At 43.2% G+C, this 17,451-nt stretch overlaps 1 protein-coding gene across 1 annotated transcript; it reads left to right on the forward strand.

Annotated features, from left to right (window-relative positions):
• Positions 1-316: 316 nt before the first annotated feature.
• On the forward strand, positions 317-15,906 carry rbms1b (RNA binding motif, single stranded interacting protein 1b). The gene is made up of 13 exons (XM_040201624.2): positions 317-695; positions 3,736-3,902; positions 4,979-5,037; positions 6,847-6,938; positions 9,755-9,912; positions 10,817-10,896; positions 11,441-11,556; positions 11,876-11,925; positions 12,033-12,120; positions 12,406-12,456; positions 13,104-13,214; positions 13,340-13,420; positions 13,511-15,906. Exons 1-13 carry the CDS (start codon positions 645-647, stop codon positions 13,580-13,582), a joined length of 1,176 nt encoding a protein of 391 aa, XP_040057558.2. The 5' UTR covers positions 317-644; the 3' UTR covers positions 13,583-15,906.
• The last annotated feature ends 1,545 nt before the right edge of the window (positions 15,907-17,451 follow it).

A 17,451-nucleotide genomic window follows, 5' to 3' on the forward strand; every position in this document is an offset into this window, starting at 1 on the left:
TAGCTAAGCTTGATTCTTTTTTTACCACTTCTGATAGCATTCTCCATTGTGTGAGAGTCAAACTCAGAAACCTGCCAGGATATCACATGGAGCAGCCTTGACGGCGGAATGTTTGGTATGCATCTTTTAATACACGAACAACAGGTGTAAACAGTGTCTCCTTAATATGCGTTTGTACAACGAAACACTATAGATTATCATACACGAAAATACATCAAATACGAGCTGGAAATAAATACTACTAAATTCTCATCAGAGCGAAAAGATGCCAAATGATGTGTATTTTGGGATCGTTCTTTAAAACAAACACCCCTACACTAAATCTCGGAATGGTTTCGCCCACCGTGGCAGCGTCCGTCCTGCGCAGAGCTGACTGCAAATCAATGAAGCCAGTCAAACAAACGGGGCTGGGCAGTCCAAGTTGGGACAATTTACGGAGGTTTCTGTGGCCGCGTAGTCGACGACAATAAGGATATGTATATAGCTAATATGAATGGAATTCTATTTTTGTGTCTTCTAGCGGAGTAAGGAGGAAATCCGTGATCCCAATCACTTTCTTATACTAGGAGTTTGATGTATTTCGCTTCTGAAATTTGTGTCGCTTAACTGAGAAAAGAAACTACCCTCTCTATTTCAATTTGAGGATGATTTTTGCCAATTCCGGAAACCCACCAAGGACCCCGTATCGCAAACAGGTAAACAACGCTCAACTCTTGCAGCACAAAGCTGATAGAAGTCGCTAAAGAATTTTAAAAAAATATAGCAGGCACATCTGACAGCAGCTCATCAGCCTAAATAAACCTGAAACCGACGCTGAAACAGATAAACGGAACACACCACTTTGCTTTCGGCCCGTGTTGTTTGTTTCTGTGTGTGATGAAGCATTCTTCTGCATACCGAGGATACCTGCTGCTCGGGCTGTGGTCCACTCCTGGAGAGATAAAGGCCTCACCTCAGTGGATGTAATGGCAATGGTGGCCACATAGCAAAATAGTCGGCTAATCCTTGTTAATTGCTTAACTTTTACTTATTTTTGGCTCATGACTAAAGAACACATGCAACGCACACCTCCACAGAAACAGATGTCTGCAGTTTCCAGAGTCTATTTTTGGGCTTAGTTTGGACGAGCGAAGCGAACGCTTTTCTGCTTCTATTTAGTCAATCTTCAGGTATTTAAACCAAAGGTCACCTTAAATATAATGCATTTGCCCTATTTTTCTTGCAATTAAGTTGTCTCGCGGTTGTCCTGGCCGATAAAATGGACGTTTCTTCTCCTTTTAAAAAGAAACTCCCTTCAGCCAGATGATTTGAATGAGCGTATTTACTCTGAATTGCTCGTGTTCTTATCCTGTGGCTAGAGCTCCATGGGCGAGGCCTTTTACTGGAAGCCCTGTGTATTTCCAGTTCGGATATGACCGGCTCTGGCAGTCTGGGGCTGGCTGATAAGGTGCCGTCCTCTCCCCATCACAGTCATTTTACAGTCCTGGCAGTATGAAAACAAAATTTGCTTGCAGTGCCACAGAAAAAAAAAGAAGAAGTTTATCACTTTTAGCCCAGAATGTAAAATCTCACGTCAAGGCTCCGTGTTCTTTAACGACTGACTTGTCTCGTGTGCTGGTTCACATGTTATGAATTATTGCTTGATTCTATCTAATGCATGCATCAACAAAAACATCAAATAAAACCTATGAAAGATTCAATGAAAAAGGTGTTGAGCAGGTTATCGCTGTTTTTCTTTTAGTTGCTTACGTAAAGATATTCGTACGGAAGATTCGCTTTGTATCTCCAGCATCTACCTAAAGATTGCAGGAAGGAAATCGCTGAGGCTTAAAATAAATGAACAAGTCAGCATTTAACATTCAAGAACGAATAAGCTGTAACCGAGCCCTTGTTTAAACGCCTTGTGCCTGGGCATAATAATTGAGACCTAATACTAGAACTCATACTGTGACAAATGCCACCTTTACTGGGGCACCGAGTCTTTTAAAAAATAAGGATTTGGTGGCACACTGAGATTGAATCAGGATAAGGAGTAATTCCGTTTTCATCGGTGATTACTGTTTAGTAAGTTTTTGGCCTCGCTGTAGTTATCTGTGATTCTGGTAAGGGCTCGTCAAGAGCACAAGTGGGGCATGTTTCTTCTTTTTAAATTTCTTTTTTTTTTAAATTTCATTTCCTAAGAATTGCAAACTCCTACGTTTTAGCTGGTCTCTTTGTGGCGATTAATGAAGGCCAGTTTTATCAGATGTACCAAGATAATCCTTGCTCTCTAATTTGACTTTAGCTCTCATCATATGCTGGAAGTGTGCCCCTCGTTTGAACTTTTGTGACCCAGATCGTCGCGTAAGAAAGCAGATGATTGGTTGTTGTGATGGAGAGAGAGAAAAAAAAAAAAGCAGCGAGGACTTCACGCTGAAGGCATGTGAGGCTGCTGGCCGGTCGGTCACGATCCTCTCGCCTTGACTCGGGTTGCTCCATCCTGTCACCGCTTCATGCTTGCGATTCCATCAGCTTTCTCTCAGCTTGTGATCCCTCGGGGAGGGGAGGAGGTAGTGGGGAGGCGGGGGAGGGGGTAAGTCAAGATTTGTCTTCTGGATAGTAAAGAGGACAAATCCAGCAGGGAGAGAGTTCTCTCCGACTACGACATCTGTGTCTTGTCAACGTAAAGCAAAAAGTTGACCGATCTTTTGAAGGATTTTAGAGAGATGCATTAAAAGAAATACTTTAGAATAGAAAAAATACATTTAAAAAATGAATCGCATGTATAAATTTTCAGCAGAGTATACGTATAGAGTTAGTTGTTTGTGTGTTATGTAACCTCAGAGCCCAAATTCCAGAGGTTGCTCAAACTGTTCTCAGTGTCTTTCCAAAGCGGCCGGCTAATGAGCGTTCTGCGGTCAAGAAGCTACAAGCCCCTGTAGACTCTCATTGTGCTGACTGCAGAGCGTGAATGGAGATGGTTCTGCTCTAACAAAAACAAAAAAAAAGGAAACTCGTATGGACAGGAACCGACGTGACACTGACATGTGATTAGGTCACACAAACGGGCCTTGAGAATGAGTAATTGCACACAGAAACACTAATCATGTCTGTTTGGTTTCTTTGGCCATTTACTGGACGCAACAGAAAGCTTCTTTTGGCTCTAAAAAGCCGCTGTGTGCTGCTCGCCCAGCACCAGTCCGCAGACAGAGCCAGTTATCAGCCAGTCGGTGCACATACTGAAGTTTTGTTTTCTATTGTAATAATTTCCCTCAGGAGTTGGTGGCGCGCTGAACAGAGCTGTAGGAGAAGCCCTATTGGCCTTCCACACAGCATATGGCCAGAAACACAACTGTAAATGAATGCTGATGTTACTCTGAATGTGTGTGTGTGTGTATAATCTATTTTTTGAAGGTGAAAATGAGGCAATATATTGTATTCAGCTTGTTATTGTTACTGCACCGCACTCTTGTTACTAAAAGCATTCATTGGAAGTGCTGCAAAATCGTATTTCCGCTGACCTCCCGTGGGTTAATTTCTCACCCTGCTGCAGTAGTGTACGAGCGTCCTGCAGGGTCTCTCACTACGCCGCCACCTCAGAGGCGCGCTTTGTACCAACACCGATTAGGGACGCCGGTGACCGGCCGTCATTCACGTAGAAGACTTCAGAACTTCAAACCGTGCCGCTGAACTCTGTCATCTAGTCGCCACACCCGTCCTGAAGTTGATTTCAACCCAGTTTTTGTTGTATTCCAGCCACCTGTTGCTCCGTCGCCACACCCCATGGCTCCACCCAGCCCGAGCAACAACTGCAGCAGCAGCAGCAGCAATGCAGGCTGGGACCAGCTCAGCAAAACCAACCTGTACATCCGAGGCCTGTCCCCTTCCACCACGGACCATGACCTGGTCAAGCTCTGTCAGCCGTGAGTAGGCCCGCTACACTTCCTGTCACTATCATCTGCCATCGATCGGCCATTGATTTTTTTTGGCCTTCTTTTTCTGCGGTTTTTAGAGCGTGTTTAGAAATCAGCAGTGGCGGTCACTCGGTGTAAAAATGTGAAAGGTTAGAGATGGATATTTTAGTCACACTTATTTTATTGGGGTATCAGAATTTTTGTAAGTTGTGGTAGTACAACTTTTTCCTTTCTAATAAAATCGTGCCATACGATCAAGTTCAGATCAAGAACCCATTTTTCGATTTGATCATCTTTTTTTATCAACAATAAGAGTGTGTGGTGAGACATAAGCGACCTATATGAGCGTGTGCGGTACAGCAGCAAAGGCTCATATATCATGTTTGTTGGTGGATAAAGGAGCGATATTGTCAGTATCACCCACAAGCTCTCTTTGTGCGCTGAAGGCCGTATTTGTTAAGCAGAGACCACCCTGGTGCCTTTTGAGATTTTTATTTGCTCTTTTTTTTCCTGGGGCGCTGTCTTCAACAAGCCAAAGCTTCAAATGCATCATTTGTGTCTTTAGTACACCACGTGTTAAAATTGGCGCCAGCAGTGACACTGTATTTTATTGTTCTTTATTTGATTAAATGGAGAATTCAGACGAATAAAAAGCCAACCACGGAAGGCTTTTACTGGGCGAATCTCTTGAATTGATCCTAAAATAGGAGTACTATAGATGTACATGCTGTAGTAAACAGTATATTTTAAATAATTCATGTAAATTACAACTCTCCCAATTGTTGTTGAGTGAAAACGCAAACAAGCAATCATTTTTTTCCTCTGCCGTGTGCCATAAAACATGCATGGTGTCTTTGGTAACGTAGCCTGTTTAAAGTTGCACACAGTGGTTTGCATTAAAAAAAAAGACTGTTTAACTTTGCACTCACATTTTCAGCACCACATGGAAACCGCTTCCTGTTCTCATATTTTTACGGTGATGTCATAGCTTGTTGCTCAACCCTCCCTCTCTGCGGGTTTTATAACTGGCTCAGTCTGGCACATAATCCAGCTAACAATGCCTCGCCTTTTTGCTCCTCCCCTAGGTATGGCAGAATTGTATCAACAAAGGCCATCATGGACAAGACGACAAACAAATGCAAAGGTGTGTGACGCTCTGTTTTTCAGCACGGCCTTCTTTTGTCTGTCCCCCTGACTGAAGCATTCGTCACAAACTCACGACTATCCCTGCGGGGCTTTTAAGTGAGGACAATGGTAGACGGCCACTGTGGGGATTCTGTCAAAACATCATGTCATTCAACAGCTATGCAGTTGTGTCAGATGATCTGGGCAAGTCAGGAAACAGACAGCCCGGCTGCTCCAAGCTGCCTCCCAGATGATGTTATTTTAAGCCTCGGCCCTCGTCTGTCGGCTAGTCACTGCCGCCGGGGCTTCCTGCGAAGAAGGTTGACGACTCCTCCTCTTTCTGCCGAGCCCATTTCTAGTAAACTGGCCATCGGACTAAAGAGGGAGTTGCTCATTCTCCTCCGTGCTGATGGGAGTAAGATAAAGCCTGGTTTATGCTTCTGCGTTTTCACACCTCCTTGCGTCCTTGCGTGTGTCGACCCATTTTTCTAGCGCGCACCAGGCTGTGATTGGTCTGCTAACTACATCCTTTACGGAGTCACACATTTCTGTTTTCATAGCCCAATACCGCCATTATTAAAACGAAGAATGTTTACGAGAGAACGGATCAGATTGAAGAACTTTTGTGGGAAGAAATGCGTAAATATGACCGCTTATACAAGCCGACATTGGCGGGTTGTAGAAGCGGGTTGGATTCACGGAGGGAGATCGCCGCAAACGCCGGTTTGCCGGTGGAGAGGTGCACAAAGTTGTGGAGGAAAATACGGGACAAATGTGTCTGCGATGAAAAGCAGCAGTGGCGATGCACGGGGCAATAAAGTCTATGATAAATAAATTAAACAAATACATAAATAGACGTGACTCTCTAGGTCGTCTTCAACAAAAACACGTTACTCTGCCTGTTGTTCTGGAGGTGAATTGCTCTGCAACACACGCAGAACCATGAATTGAAACGAGTGCGTCGAGGCAACGACGCAGAAGCATGCGCCGGCCTTAATGCTGTACCTCTCCTCTGGATTATACAGAAAAGGGAAACGGGACATGGCTGAAGACCTTGTAAAGCTCCGACTCAATTTATCATAAATCCAAAGAGAGGGTTGAGCATTAACCCTGTGCAACCTTGAATTACTCAATATTTTGACGGATATCGCAGTAATCCTGCGTCTCAATTCGTATGCGCTGTTCTCAAACGTCCATGCAGTACACCGCATACTCACAAAGCTACGCCGTTATCTGTGTCGCCCATTCGATTTGGTTGCAACTCCTTAACGGGCCCCCCATTCACAGGTTTTTGTGGCCCCTCCGTGGCGGCTTCGGCGCTTAGATGGTAACCATTGAGGGTGAGGAGCATTCCATAGGCAACTTTAGGACTCTTACAAGTATACTGTCCGGGTGCATTTTGCCGTACTTGTCGATGTGACTCTGCTGAAAGCGCACCACACAAATTCCCCACGATCAAATTTGAAAAGGTTAAATACGGCAGTGGCAGCAGAGGTGAGGGACTATAGGTTGACCCCCCCCTTGCGCCCCCCTCATAACAAAGAGCTGACCTAAACCATGAAGGTCACCCTGGTATCTGCGTCCTCAGCACTTTTCTACCTCTCCTTCCACACAAACAAACAAAAGCTGTCATGAATGCAGTGTGCACGCAGTTAAATATAGTAATACAATGCAAAAGTATGTACATATGAAAACATACGCCTTGTCAATTTTGAGCACTCAACCCATCCCCATCCGGCACGCAGAGGTCGGCCCACTCGGCACTCAGTCATTTCTTATTAACAGGCCATACAGAACATTGTCCTGACCGCGCTGCTCGTCTCCTCAGGATACGGCTTTGTGGACTTCGACAGCCCCGCCGCTGCTCAGAAAGCTGTGGCTGCCCTGAAGACCACCGGTGTCCAAGCTCAAATGGCAAAGGTGAGGATTCGTAACAGTCTAATCCCCATATCGCGCTCATGCACGTCACCCAGTGACCCTGTTTCTCTTCCGTCCGACTGGCAACCAGGACACCTAAGCCTAATCTTTATGGTATTCGATAGCAGGGCTGGAATCCCTGACTGCGCTCGGTGGTGACTGAGTGTGCACTGATGAAAGTAAATTACAGAGTTTGCATGAAGAGAACTCCAATTGGATTTTTCGGCGCAATCTAACACCAAATTGACTGAGGGACTTGCATCAGTTTTCCAGAAGCAATGTGACAAATGTGCACAGGGTGGTTGAAGTTTGAATGCCTCATTTTGAGTGTGAATAGTGGCGGGGGGCGGTTTTTGATATTTAATGACCGGCGAGGCCACAATGTTGCGCTCTAGGCCACAATGTTGCGCTCTAATTTGTTTTGACGCGACATTTGCAGTGAGCACTTGAACGGTCGTATTCTATTGAGACTTCTGCCGTGTCGTTATAACAGTACGCTGCTTTTCATGCTGATTTCTACGCTGCCCTCTACGTCGCTGCTTTCCGTGTAGTTGGACTCCTGTTTACACACATACATATGCGTGTTTCCGTGCATGCGTATACTGTAAATCTTGGACGGTTCCCAAAGGTATTCTGTCAGCTTACAGCTCCTAGCCGGCCTTTTGCATACAGCACTTAAACTATTACAGGGTTGTTGATGACGTAGCAGAGACATTATCCACCATGTGGACATGTTTAGGTGACGGGTCTTTCCATCTCCACCACAGAACCATTACCACACGTCCAGAGACCCGAAGTCTTATTGTACTTAAATCTTTGAAAAATGAGAAATATTCACAAGCATTGCAGGAAATACCAAACAAATCTGAAAGTGGGAGTTACTGTAGATCGTTCCGTTAAAGAGATGGATCAAACTAAAGTTTTATAGATGTGTGGACAGACGGTCATTAATGCACCATAGATCAAGCTTTACAAGATTGTTATAGTACTGTATTACTTTACTACACTGTCATCAGTAAAATAAGTAAATATTTGTGTGTTGTTATGGGAACAGGAACCTGTCAGGGCAAATTAGTTCCCATACGACACTGAGCAAGAACCCGTGGCCTCATTTCCCTGTCTGGGGATCTGTAGAGCTCCTCGACATGCCTCTGTGCACCCATTTTACTTTTTTAATTAAAATAGAGCAGCTCCAAGGGGCATGCTGAAGTTTAATCTTTGTATTGTGGGAGGTAAATGCCATTATAAAGTGTGAGCCTTTCACTCCAGCTTTATTCTCACTATTGCTGAAGCTTGTTTGGGCTTAATGGACTCTCTGACAAAGGTCTCTTTCCTGTTTTTTATCTGCCCAGGAACCCTTAATGGACTTTCTCTCATTATTATTTTAAAGGCAGGTGGTGGGAAGTGGCCAGATAAGAGTTTGCCTTCTTTTTACCATGCGTTAAATGAAGTTCTGGTAATACTTGATTATGTGTTACCCTTTCTCTATATGCATATAGGGGTTAATTAGTTTTTTTAAATGTCATATCGTCAATGTATCAATGTATATCATGGAATTCTTTTAGCTGTTTTAAGTTGAGATACATATATAATAAGACGACCATCGTTTTAGTATTGTTTAAAGTCCAACCTCTGGATGGGCAGACTGTCTGCAGAGGAAGTGAAAGAAAAGAACTCTCTTTCTTCGCCCGCTTGTCAGGGCCCATGAGCAAGACACTGAGACGTTACTGGGCACTCACCCAGAGTGAACGTGGAGTCATTTTGTTGGCATAAATTCTATAGCAAAATATCCCGGTTAAGTAACTGTAAAAGTACCTATTGCAGATCACGTGCTTTTCACAGCATCCTGTGAATGTTGGGCGGTGACCCATTCAAACGGATCTCTTATCTCGCTGCCATGGGGTTTTCTCTCCGCTTCTTTTAATTGTCTTTCATACATACTGTGGGTTTTCTTTCTTTTCAAATGTATCTCGGATAATGAGTCAGTAGAAAAGCAGAGATGCTGCTATTGGTTGACTTACTTCTCCATCCACCTCACCGTAAAGACTTTCTTTGAATAAGTCCGATATGATTTTATTCTAATAAAATAAAAAAATGCAAGCTGTATCTTAAAATAATGAAAAGGTAACGTGGACAAACATTTTATCAATTGCTTAATCAAACACTTCCAGGTGCAAATGCTCAGCTTTTCTTAACAAAAAATATACGCATATATATTTATATGCATGTCTGCGTACATTCAAGCAAGAAGGTTTGCTGTCTTTTGAGTTCTGAGACCTTCTGGACCAACTCCTTTTGATATTATTCCTTTCCTGTGTTTTGTTTAACATTTTGTTTAAATGTTCACTCTACTGACAGAATACCAAATGAGCTCGTCCCTGAAGCTGACTCTGAACATCACAGCACTGATAAATATTTATGGCCTCAGGCCGCTTCCCAGGGACTCGTTTGGCGTCTTATGTTTCTGCTGATGCATCAACAAGAAATCAGCTGATGCCTCAAGCCGCTGTGGGCTGCATGCAAATGTCTTTCCATCACTGGTCACAGTGACCCTTTAGTGACTAAAGTCCCCAACCGAGACAGACGGGAAGCTGCAGCGCCGTGTTAACCCAATCACTTTTAAAGTCTGTAAAACATTTAGCCGCTTGTAGGGATACACCATATGGAATTGTCAGGAACCCCCCCCCCCCCCCCCCCCCCCACCCCTCGATGGGAATGTGATCCCTTAAAAGAATGTCTTTGTGTTTTTCCAGGTGTCCTACAGTGTCATTATGTTACTTCTGGTTTCTTCTTCCCACTCTTCCCTCTCCCCCGTCCAGCAACAAGAACAAGACCCGACAAACCTGTACATCTCCAACTTGCCCACGTCTATGGACGAGCAGGAACTGGAGAGCATGTTGAAGCACTTCGGACAGGTCATATCCACACGCATCTTGAGGGACTCCACTGGATGCAGCAGAGGAGTCGGCTTTGCGAGGTCAGATCCTTGTTTTGAACGGCGTCAATGACTCATGGTCCCCAAAGGATATTAAGGGTTAAATGTCTATATTTATTTTTTTCTTGTGTGACATTTTGGATTTAAACTATAACTATATGAAATATGACCCAAAGGTATGATTAAACAAAACAAAGGATCTCCCGGTGTCATTCTGGGTTCCTTCCGGGTTCTCTGGCTGCCTCCCACGGATCAAAGACATGCAGCTTAGCTCAATTGATGACTCAATTAATTAAATTGTCCATTGGTGTGAATGTGAGACTGAATGGCTTGCTGGTATATATGTCCGCCCTGCAAGATAGTGGCAACCTGTGCAGGGTGTGGCCTGACCTCGCCTATAGTCAGCTGGCACCAGAACAGGATAAGCGGTAAAAGATAATGGATGGATGCACCAGAGAAACGGAAGTGGTTTCAAGGACGGGTCACAAGTGGCCTGTAAAGTGACGAAAACTCCCAAATTATCAAAAACGTTTTAAAACAAATTTCGGTTTGCTGAATACGGAATGGGTTTCATTTTTAAAAACGAATTGCAAAAAAGTTACTGACACCAAGGCAGAGACGACATGCATGAAGGGAAACTCCTTAAGATAAATAGTTTCACAATGACGGGGTGATTTAACGATACCAGCAGTGCTGGCTTTCACGCGTCATAGATGCACAACCTGACGTTTGACGGAAATACCTGACCGGCACGTCCCATGGTCTTAATTGACAAATAATATGACGCATCAGAGGAATGTTTGTGTGAGTGGGTGTGTGTTCATGGTGGAGACCATTCCCGTATAACATATGCGCTCTGCTTCCTTTGATGTTGACGCTGTCACACCGACAGGAAGGAAGCCGTTCACTAATGCAGTTACGCTGTCTGTGTCTTTCATGACCTCAGGATGGAGTCAACTGAAAAATGCGACGCAGTCATTTCCCACTTCAATGGAAAGTTCATTAAGACAGCCGCAGGCGCTCCAGGTAAGAATCCAAAGATAATCGTCCAATGTTTCCAGGTCTAGTTTGAATGCCATGCGATATAAACAACAATTGAGAGAATGTATCCAGATTTATCTCATAATGGCTGTGTAGCGGTTACAATGTTAATAGGCTGGATGAAGTGGTCAGCCAACTAATTCTTGCCTCCAGCTGGAGTCAGTGAGTCTGCTCACATACTCTCAGCCCTAAAGGGAGGAGCACAGACAAAGAACGTAAGAGCGAGAGAGAGCGAGAGGGAGAGAGAGCTGCTCTGTGTGGCCTCCGCTCCCTCGCTAAGCTTTTTAATTGGATTATTAGACTGAAATAGTCTCTGCTGGCCATGCCTCCTTTAGGAAGGGGAGGGGATTACAGCTCCACAGCTGCCAAGCTAGATGTCTGCGTTCCCAGGCTGGCTAGTAAATGGGCACTCCCAGGGTTTCGGGGGGGGGGGGGGGCTGTATGGCAAAGAATAACAGACTGCCACGTACGTGACAGTCTTGAAGACAAACATTTGATCTCATTCTCTGGACGCTTATCTCTTCTTTAGCGCCCTCCGAACCGTTGCTGTGCAAGTTTGCAGATGGTGGACAGAAAAAGCGACAAAGTCAAAACAAATTTTCCCTGAATGGTCGCGGTTGGGGACGGGACGGAGACAACAGATTGGTAAGTGGTGATGGGAACCAAAGCCTGACAAATAAAGGACACCTAGGTGCATCTAAAATGTTGAATGACAAACATCCGTTTCACTCAGTGTACCAAATATTGACGAAGGCCCTTCAGATTGACTTTATTGCTTGGTGTTGCCGAAGAGTCGCCCTCTATAAATCTCATGGATCTGTAGCTACTCGCTTTTCTTCCTCATCATCCGGGTTACGCTCCCCGCTGTTAATGACGACTGCCCCAGGACGATGTCGTCTCGGTTGAGTGCCAGTGCTGCATGCCACTGTTGAGTTGCCAAACCTGTGGTTTCCTTTGTTCCCAGGCTGGAATGACGCTCACGTATGACCCCAGTGCAGCTGCTATGCAAAATGGGTAGGCTGAAACCACAGATCAGATTACTCTGTCACAGTCAGCGAAAACAAATTGTGGTAGCGAATTTTTCATTTCATGTCATTGCTCACTCCCTTCTGTGTCCTCAGATTTTTCCCACCAGCGTACAGCATCTCAAACCGGATGATCGCTCAAACGTCCATGTCTCCATACATGTCTCCGCTTTCAGCCTACCAGGTTTGAACCCCTCCTTTCAGTGACCGAAATGTAGCTTTAATATTGTATGGCCCAACTAAGACAAAGCATTGCATTCATCTGTATTACATGCAGGAACTTGTTAATAAAACATGTGTCTTCAGGATTCAGAAACCTGTCCTCTTGAGGTGTGGATTCTATATGTGACAAAGGGCAGAGTGGCCTTTCGTCGTTGTTGCTGTGGCTGTCACACTAGCATGTGATCTCTGGAAATGGCAGCTGTTCAATGCCAGCGTGTTTACAGAGTGTGTTTGTGTGGTGCTCCAGGTGCAGAACCCATCCTGGGTGTCCCATCAACCCTACATCATGCAGCACCCAGTAAGAACAGCCTCTCTCTCGACCTTCTCATAATCGCAACTCTAGTCTTCCCTTTTAATCCGAACATTTCCCTCTGTGGGTGTAACAGAATTGAATCATTTTTCTGTAAACAGACAGGCACAATATTGGAGAGTTGTAGTTACACATACGGTGATCCTTGAGGATTTACAGTACTAAAGTGTTTGCATAGGAATGTAAAAACGACTGCTTTGGAGAGGCTATGTGAAGCTGTGTCTTTGATGACAGATGCTGAGGATTTTTTTTGTCACAGATGGGTTTTGAACTGAGAGAGAAGACTCTTTTCTTGCTTTGAAAACGAGCCAGCATAGATGAGAAAACACTGCTAGATGCATCAGGCCAGCCAACATGCTCGCAGACAACTTGCTCAGCCTGTTACATTTCACCTTCTGGTGTGGGCTTTAGATGTGAAGTCTGAGATTACTGTTACTCTCTGACTGAAAACCAATCCTGCAAAAAACCCAAACGCATGTACATCCCTGATATTCTGCACACTCTCAGTGACATTCTATCACGTGTAAGCCACTCGGATTTTGACAAGTATTTTAGTAGACAAAACCAAATATCGACTTGGTGTGTGTTGCACAAGCTGCATACATTCCTCTCAAACATGCACACTTCTTCTTCAGGGTGCAGTGCTATCGCCCTCTATGGACCCATCTATGTCACTACAGCCCACTTCCATGATGGCCCCTCTCGCGCAGCAGATGAGTCATCTTTCCCTGGGCAGTGCAGGAACGGTGAGTGAACTCTGCATGGGATCAGAAATGAGTTCACACGTTACAGTTATTTGAGAACGAGGTGTTTTAAAGTGCTCCGTCAAACTGTCCATCGCACGGATCATCTCCTCTTCTTCCTCACGCAGTTCATGGCCGCCAACGCAGCCATGCAAGGCGCATACATCCCGCAGTACGCGCACATGCAGACATCCAATGTTCCCGCCGAGGTACGCGCACCGACGTCGCTGCAGCATCGTGTTTGTGCAAAGTGGGATTTTAGAAAACGGCTCATTTGTTGTTTTTTCGCTGTCTTCCAGGAAAACGGTGCACAGTCACAAATGGATTCATCGGGCAATCATTCCCCATATTCCTACCAGCAAACAAAGTAGGGCTGAGGTAACACTTGGACAACCGCTAAAACAATCGTGTCTACAAAGGCAACGGATGCTGAGGATCTTTTCACTGTTTTGCACAGGTTCTGCAGACTTTAGTGAGACTATTTTTGGTGTCATTTTCATAAAGAATATCTAAGTTCGTTCAGTTCAAATTCTGACTATACATATGTCTATGTTTTATATATAGATATATGTATTTGTGGAATTTGAAAAAGGTTTATTTTCTTACTTACTTAGAAAACATTTATTTTTTAATCAAGGCTTGCCGCAAGATACATGGAAGAGTCATGTGACTAGTTGTTCGAAGTGCATCGTAGTAAATTTTTTTTGTTAATATTTCTGGATTTTTTTTTTTTATTCCGAGGACTTTTTTTTGAAAATGCTGTTTTTGTGCTTGCTGTGTGAGTGTTGCCATGGTGAAGTGTTGCGTGTTGTGTTCTTGTAAAGTGATTTCTCTTAGTAGTTTGAGCTTGCTGTCTAATTATAATTGGTTTTAATACAGTCGTTGTACAGAACATCGCAGAGAGCAACAATGGGCAAAACAATGTTGAGAGCTGGAAACGACGTTTTAATGAAATCTGCTATTGCTTTTCTCTCCAAACTGATAAAAAAGTAGACATTTTAGAAAACATTTGAAATGAAATTACTCCATGATTTTATTGAAGGTAATATTTATTTAGTAAGAAGACCGTACATGTTTCTGGATGTTGGAATGTTTAACCTTTTGAATCTGAATGAGATGCCTTTTCAATTACTTGGTATTGTAGAAGAGTTGATATTGAAATTGGTGGGCTGGGGACTGAAAAATGGCAAATTTATTTAGTCCATTGGTTGTGTTTTTGTCGTTTTGGGTGATGTTGTTATTTTATTGGGGTTTGTCTTTTTCACTTTTTAACTGAACAGCTGACAGGAAAACTTTGACTTTCGATTGTGCAAAACAAATAAAAACTCATCAAAGCCTTGAAAATAGAATTTAGGTAAAAGCTAAAAGAGAGTTGGGGGATTAAATGAAAGGAATATGTATATTTTAATGCACCTCACTCTTGACAGGAAATAAAAAAACTAGGCACTTTCAAATGTAGTTTACTTCACCAAAGATTGTGAGCTAGTACACTGAGGAACTCCTTTGTCTCTCCAACCAGGACACAAGTGACTCTGCAAAGTAAATTGCAGTTTGGGCAGTGTGCCTTTTTTGTACAATTACATTCAGTTGCATAGGTAATAATAGACTACAGACACACAAGGATACAGGGAGCCCTGGATCCAGCAAGAGATTTATTTCTTACTTAGCGAAAAATATAAAAAAAATAAAAAAAAGATCTATTTCAACCATAAAAAGAAAGTTAGATCCTTTTTTTGTTATAGTGGATTAAATCAGGCTTTTTGATTACGATCCTGCAATAAGCCTGTGATTCGACCTGGTGGTCAGTCAAACCAGCTATCTACCTCAGAGTTTTCTTTCTCCTCTGTACTAGGTCGGGTTAGCAGGTCCAGCCCGCCCTTCCAGACCAAATGCCACGCTCAGGAGCTGGCCACATACAGCTATTTCCTTATAGGTGGTTTTTCAAATGCTTTTCCTTTTTTAGACCTATTTTTAATGATGTCTTATTGTAATCAGTGGGGCGTGTTCACGCACTCAGTTTTGTGGTTTTGCAAAAGATGCTGCTTTTTATTGCAATAGATTCCAGGGGCTGATTTTAAAAGACCAACAAAACGTTGGAGCTCCTCTAAACACGCGTGTTCGTTGCTGCGTCTCACATCAAGGCAAACGAGCAGCACATTGTAGTCAGCTTGGGTGCGAACCGGTGTAAAGGGCCACTGTGATTATACTTGAGATTTCTGTATAATGCCTGAGACTGAGAAGTAATAATGTCTGTCTTATGAGGTTAATGCTGCCGGTGGTGTCTGAACCAAGTGCCATAGTATCTGGGTCAAGAGTCGCAGAGGTGCACCGAATAGGAACAGTTGCTCATATAAGTATCCACCATGTCATTAAGTTATATGAGAAGAGTTCTAATTTATGACCATTGTTGTACAGACAGCTTAAGGAAATAAGAGATTTTCATAAAGCTACATGAGCTACAAGTTTTTTTTATTTTATTTTATTTTTTTAAATCTTGTGCCACACAATCGCTAGTGGTAACTTGTACGTATGTACAGTTTAAGGAATTGTTCCTCTGTAAATTTGTTTTGTAGTGTTCTTTTAAGCCAAAGACTTTTGTTTTGTTTGTTTCTTCTTTAGAAAGTCACCTAAGGTTTATTCTTTTCATTTCTTTGGCATTTGTGAATAAAGAAATTTCACATTTTTCAACTTTTAATACATGATCCCTCTTGTCTTCATTGTTGAGGAGAGCTACAGTTCTTCATCCTGAATCCTGAGAACATCAGTTTTCCATTTCCTTTTTGAGAACATCAGTTTTCTATTTTATTTGACTGGATTAATGATGTAAATGCATTTGTGTTGTCGTCCATTAAACAGCTGAACAATACATTTGAACATAATGATGCTTGTTGCTAGAGCTTGGCTGCAGCTTCAGAGGGCTGGAATCCAGCCACTGTCTCTCACATTTCATTTCTACAACATAGGAAATTTGGCCCTAAATACACACATGCTTTAATGTTTCAAACTGTCGGAAGAAAGTTAACTCATCTAGTTTTGTCTGTGTTATGTTCACACATGGTGCAACTTAAAGACTAATTTAAAAACACAGAAAGGGAAAAAGAAAATAAACATCTGTTTAGGTCCCCCATCAACGCAGGTGCTGACAGAGTTCACTTGGCTGTCATTTTTCAGCACGATAGCGGACTGCATTAATGTGACAGTGACCATCTTCTAGCTTACACATACATGCAGCAACGTTTTAGAGATTCACTCAGCAAAATTAATGGGACATAATTATCTCTTACAGCTGGCAAAAAAAGTAGGAGGTTATTGAAGGTTACTGTGGTGTTGTCCTCCGAAGATGATTTGATTATTGACAAGATACAAACACCTATTCCATATGAAATAGCTGACATCAATTATAATAACTGATCTTAAACTCCCGTCTTCTCTCAGCGATGATAAAGTACATTTATAATTAGCAATTTGTGCAAGATGTTATTCTATTGCCCTGTTGAGTTGGTTTACATTATTTATGAATTGGCCTGCCATAGGGTGAGGAACCTAGTTAGGGTTCTATAAACATGCACTGTTGCATGATACCGTGGACAACATGCGTGGCCTGGACGTGGTGAGTTAGGGGTATTGAGAAGTATGGTGTGCGGCGGGTGGACGGGGGTGTTCTGTGAGCCACGGCAGATGGGTCCTCAACGGTGTCCTGCAGGGTGTTGTGCCACCCTACGGGAAGCCACCAGCTCCAGACGAGCAGCAGAACTCACGCTCCAGCTGTCTGTGTTTGAGCCACCTGCGCTTTTACAAGCAATGGAGTTGAAACCCCTTCTTCCCCCTAGAAATCCACCGCCTTCTCCTGAAGCTCTCTGCTGTCCCCCTCCGTCCTCACCCGTTCAGGTTGGGAAAACCCTGCAGCCATGTGCCATCTATGGCAGAGGGAACTGCTTTTTCCTATCCAATGAAGTATTGACAAACCTTACTTTCTGTAATCAAGCAATGTTGTCTTATTTCATATTCATGTGACCTGACTGATGGCAAAGCATTTGTTCTTGAAATATATTTATAGACAATTTGTTTTTAATAAAGTCATTTATCATTTTGTTGAATTATAAATTGTCTATTTGGCTGTACAGCTCAGTAGCTTTTGTGCCGAGATTACAGACTCCCATAATAACATAATTATGAAAGTAGAAAATCTAACATTAATTTGGAATAATCCAATACATGTCATGAATTGAATGGGCTATAG

Source organism: Gasterosteus aculeatus, chromosome 16 (genome assembly GCF_964276395.1).
Source record: "Gasterosteus aculeatus chromosome 16, fGasAcu3.hap1.1, whole genome shotgun sequence".
NCBI lineage: Eukaryota > Metazoa > Chordata > Actinopteri > Perciformes > Gasterosteidae > Gasterosteus > Gasterosteus aculeatus.

What these genes read in the sequence shown, in the direction of transcription:
- rbms1b (XM_040201624.2), top strand. Translation starts at nt 645, where the DNA reads ATGATTTTTGCCAATTCCGGAAACCCACCAAGGACCCCGTATCGCAAA. An exon ending in GACGACAAACAAATGCAAAG is followed by an intron (nt 5,038 to 6,846) that starts GTGTGTGACGCT and finishes TCGTCTCCTCAG; the next exon opens with GATACGGCTTTGTGGACTTC. An exon ending in CTCCGCTTTCAGCCTACCAG is followed by an intron (nt 12,121 to 12,405) that starts GTTTGAACCCCT and finishes GTGGTGCTCCAG; the next exon opens with GTGCAGAACCCATCCTGGGT.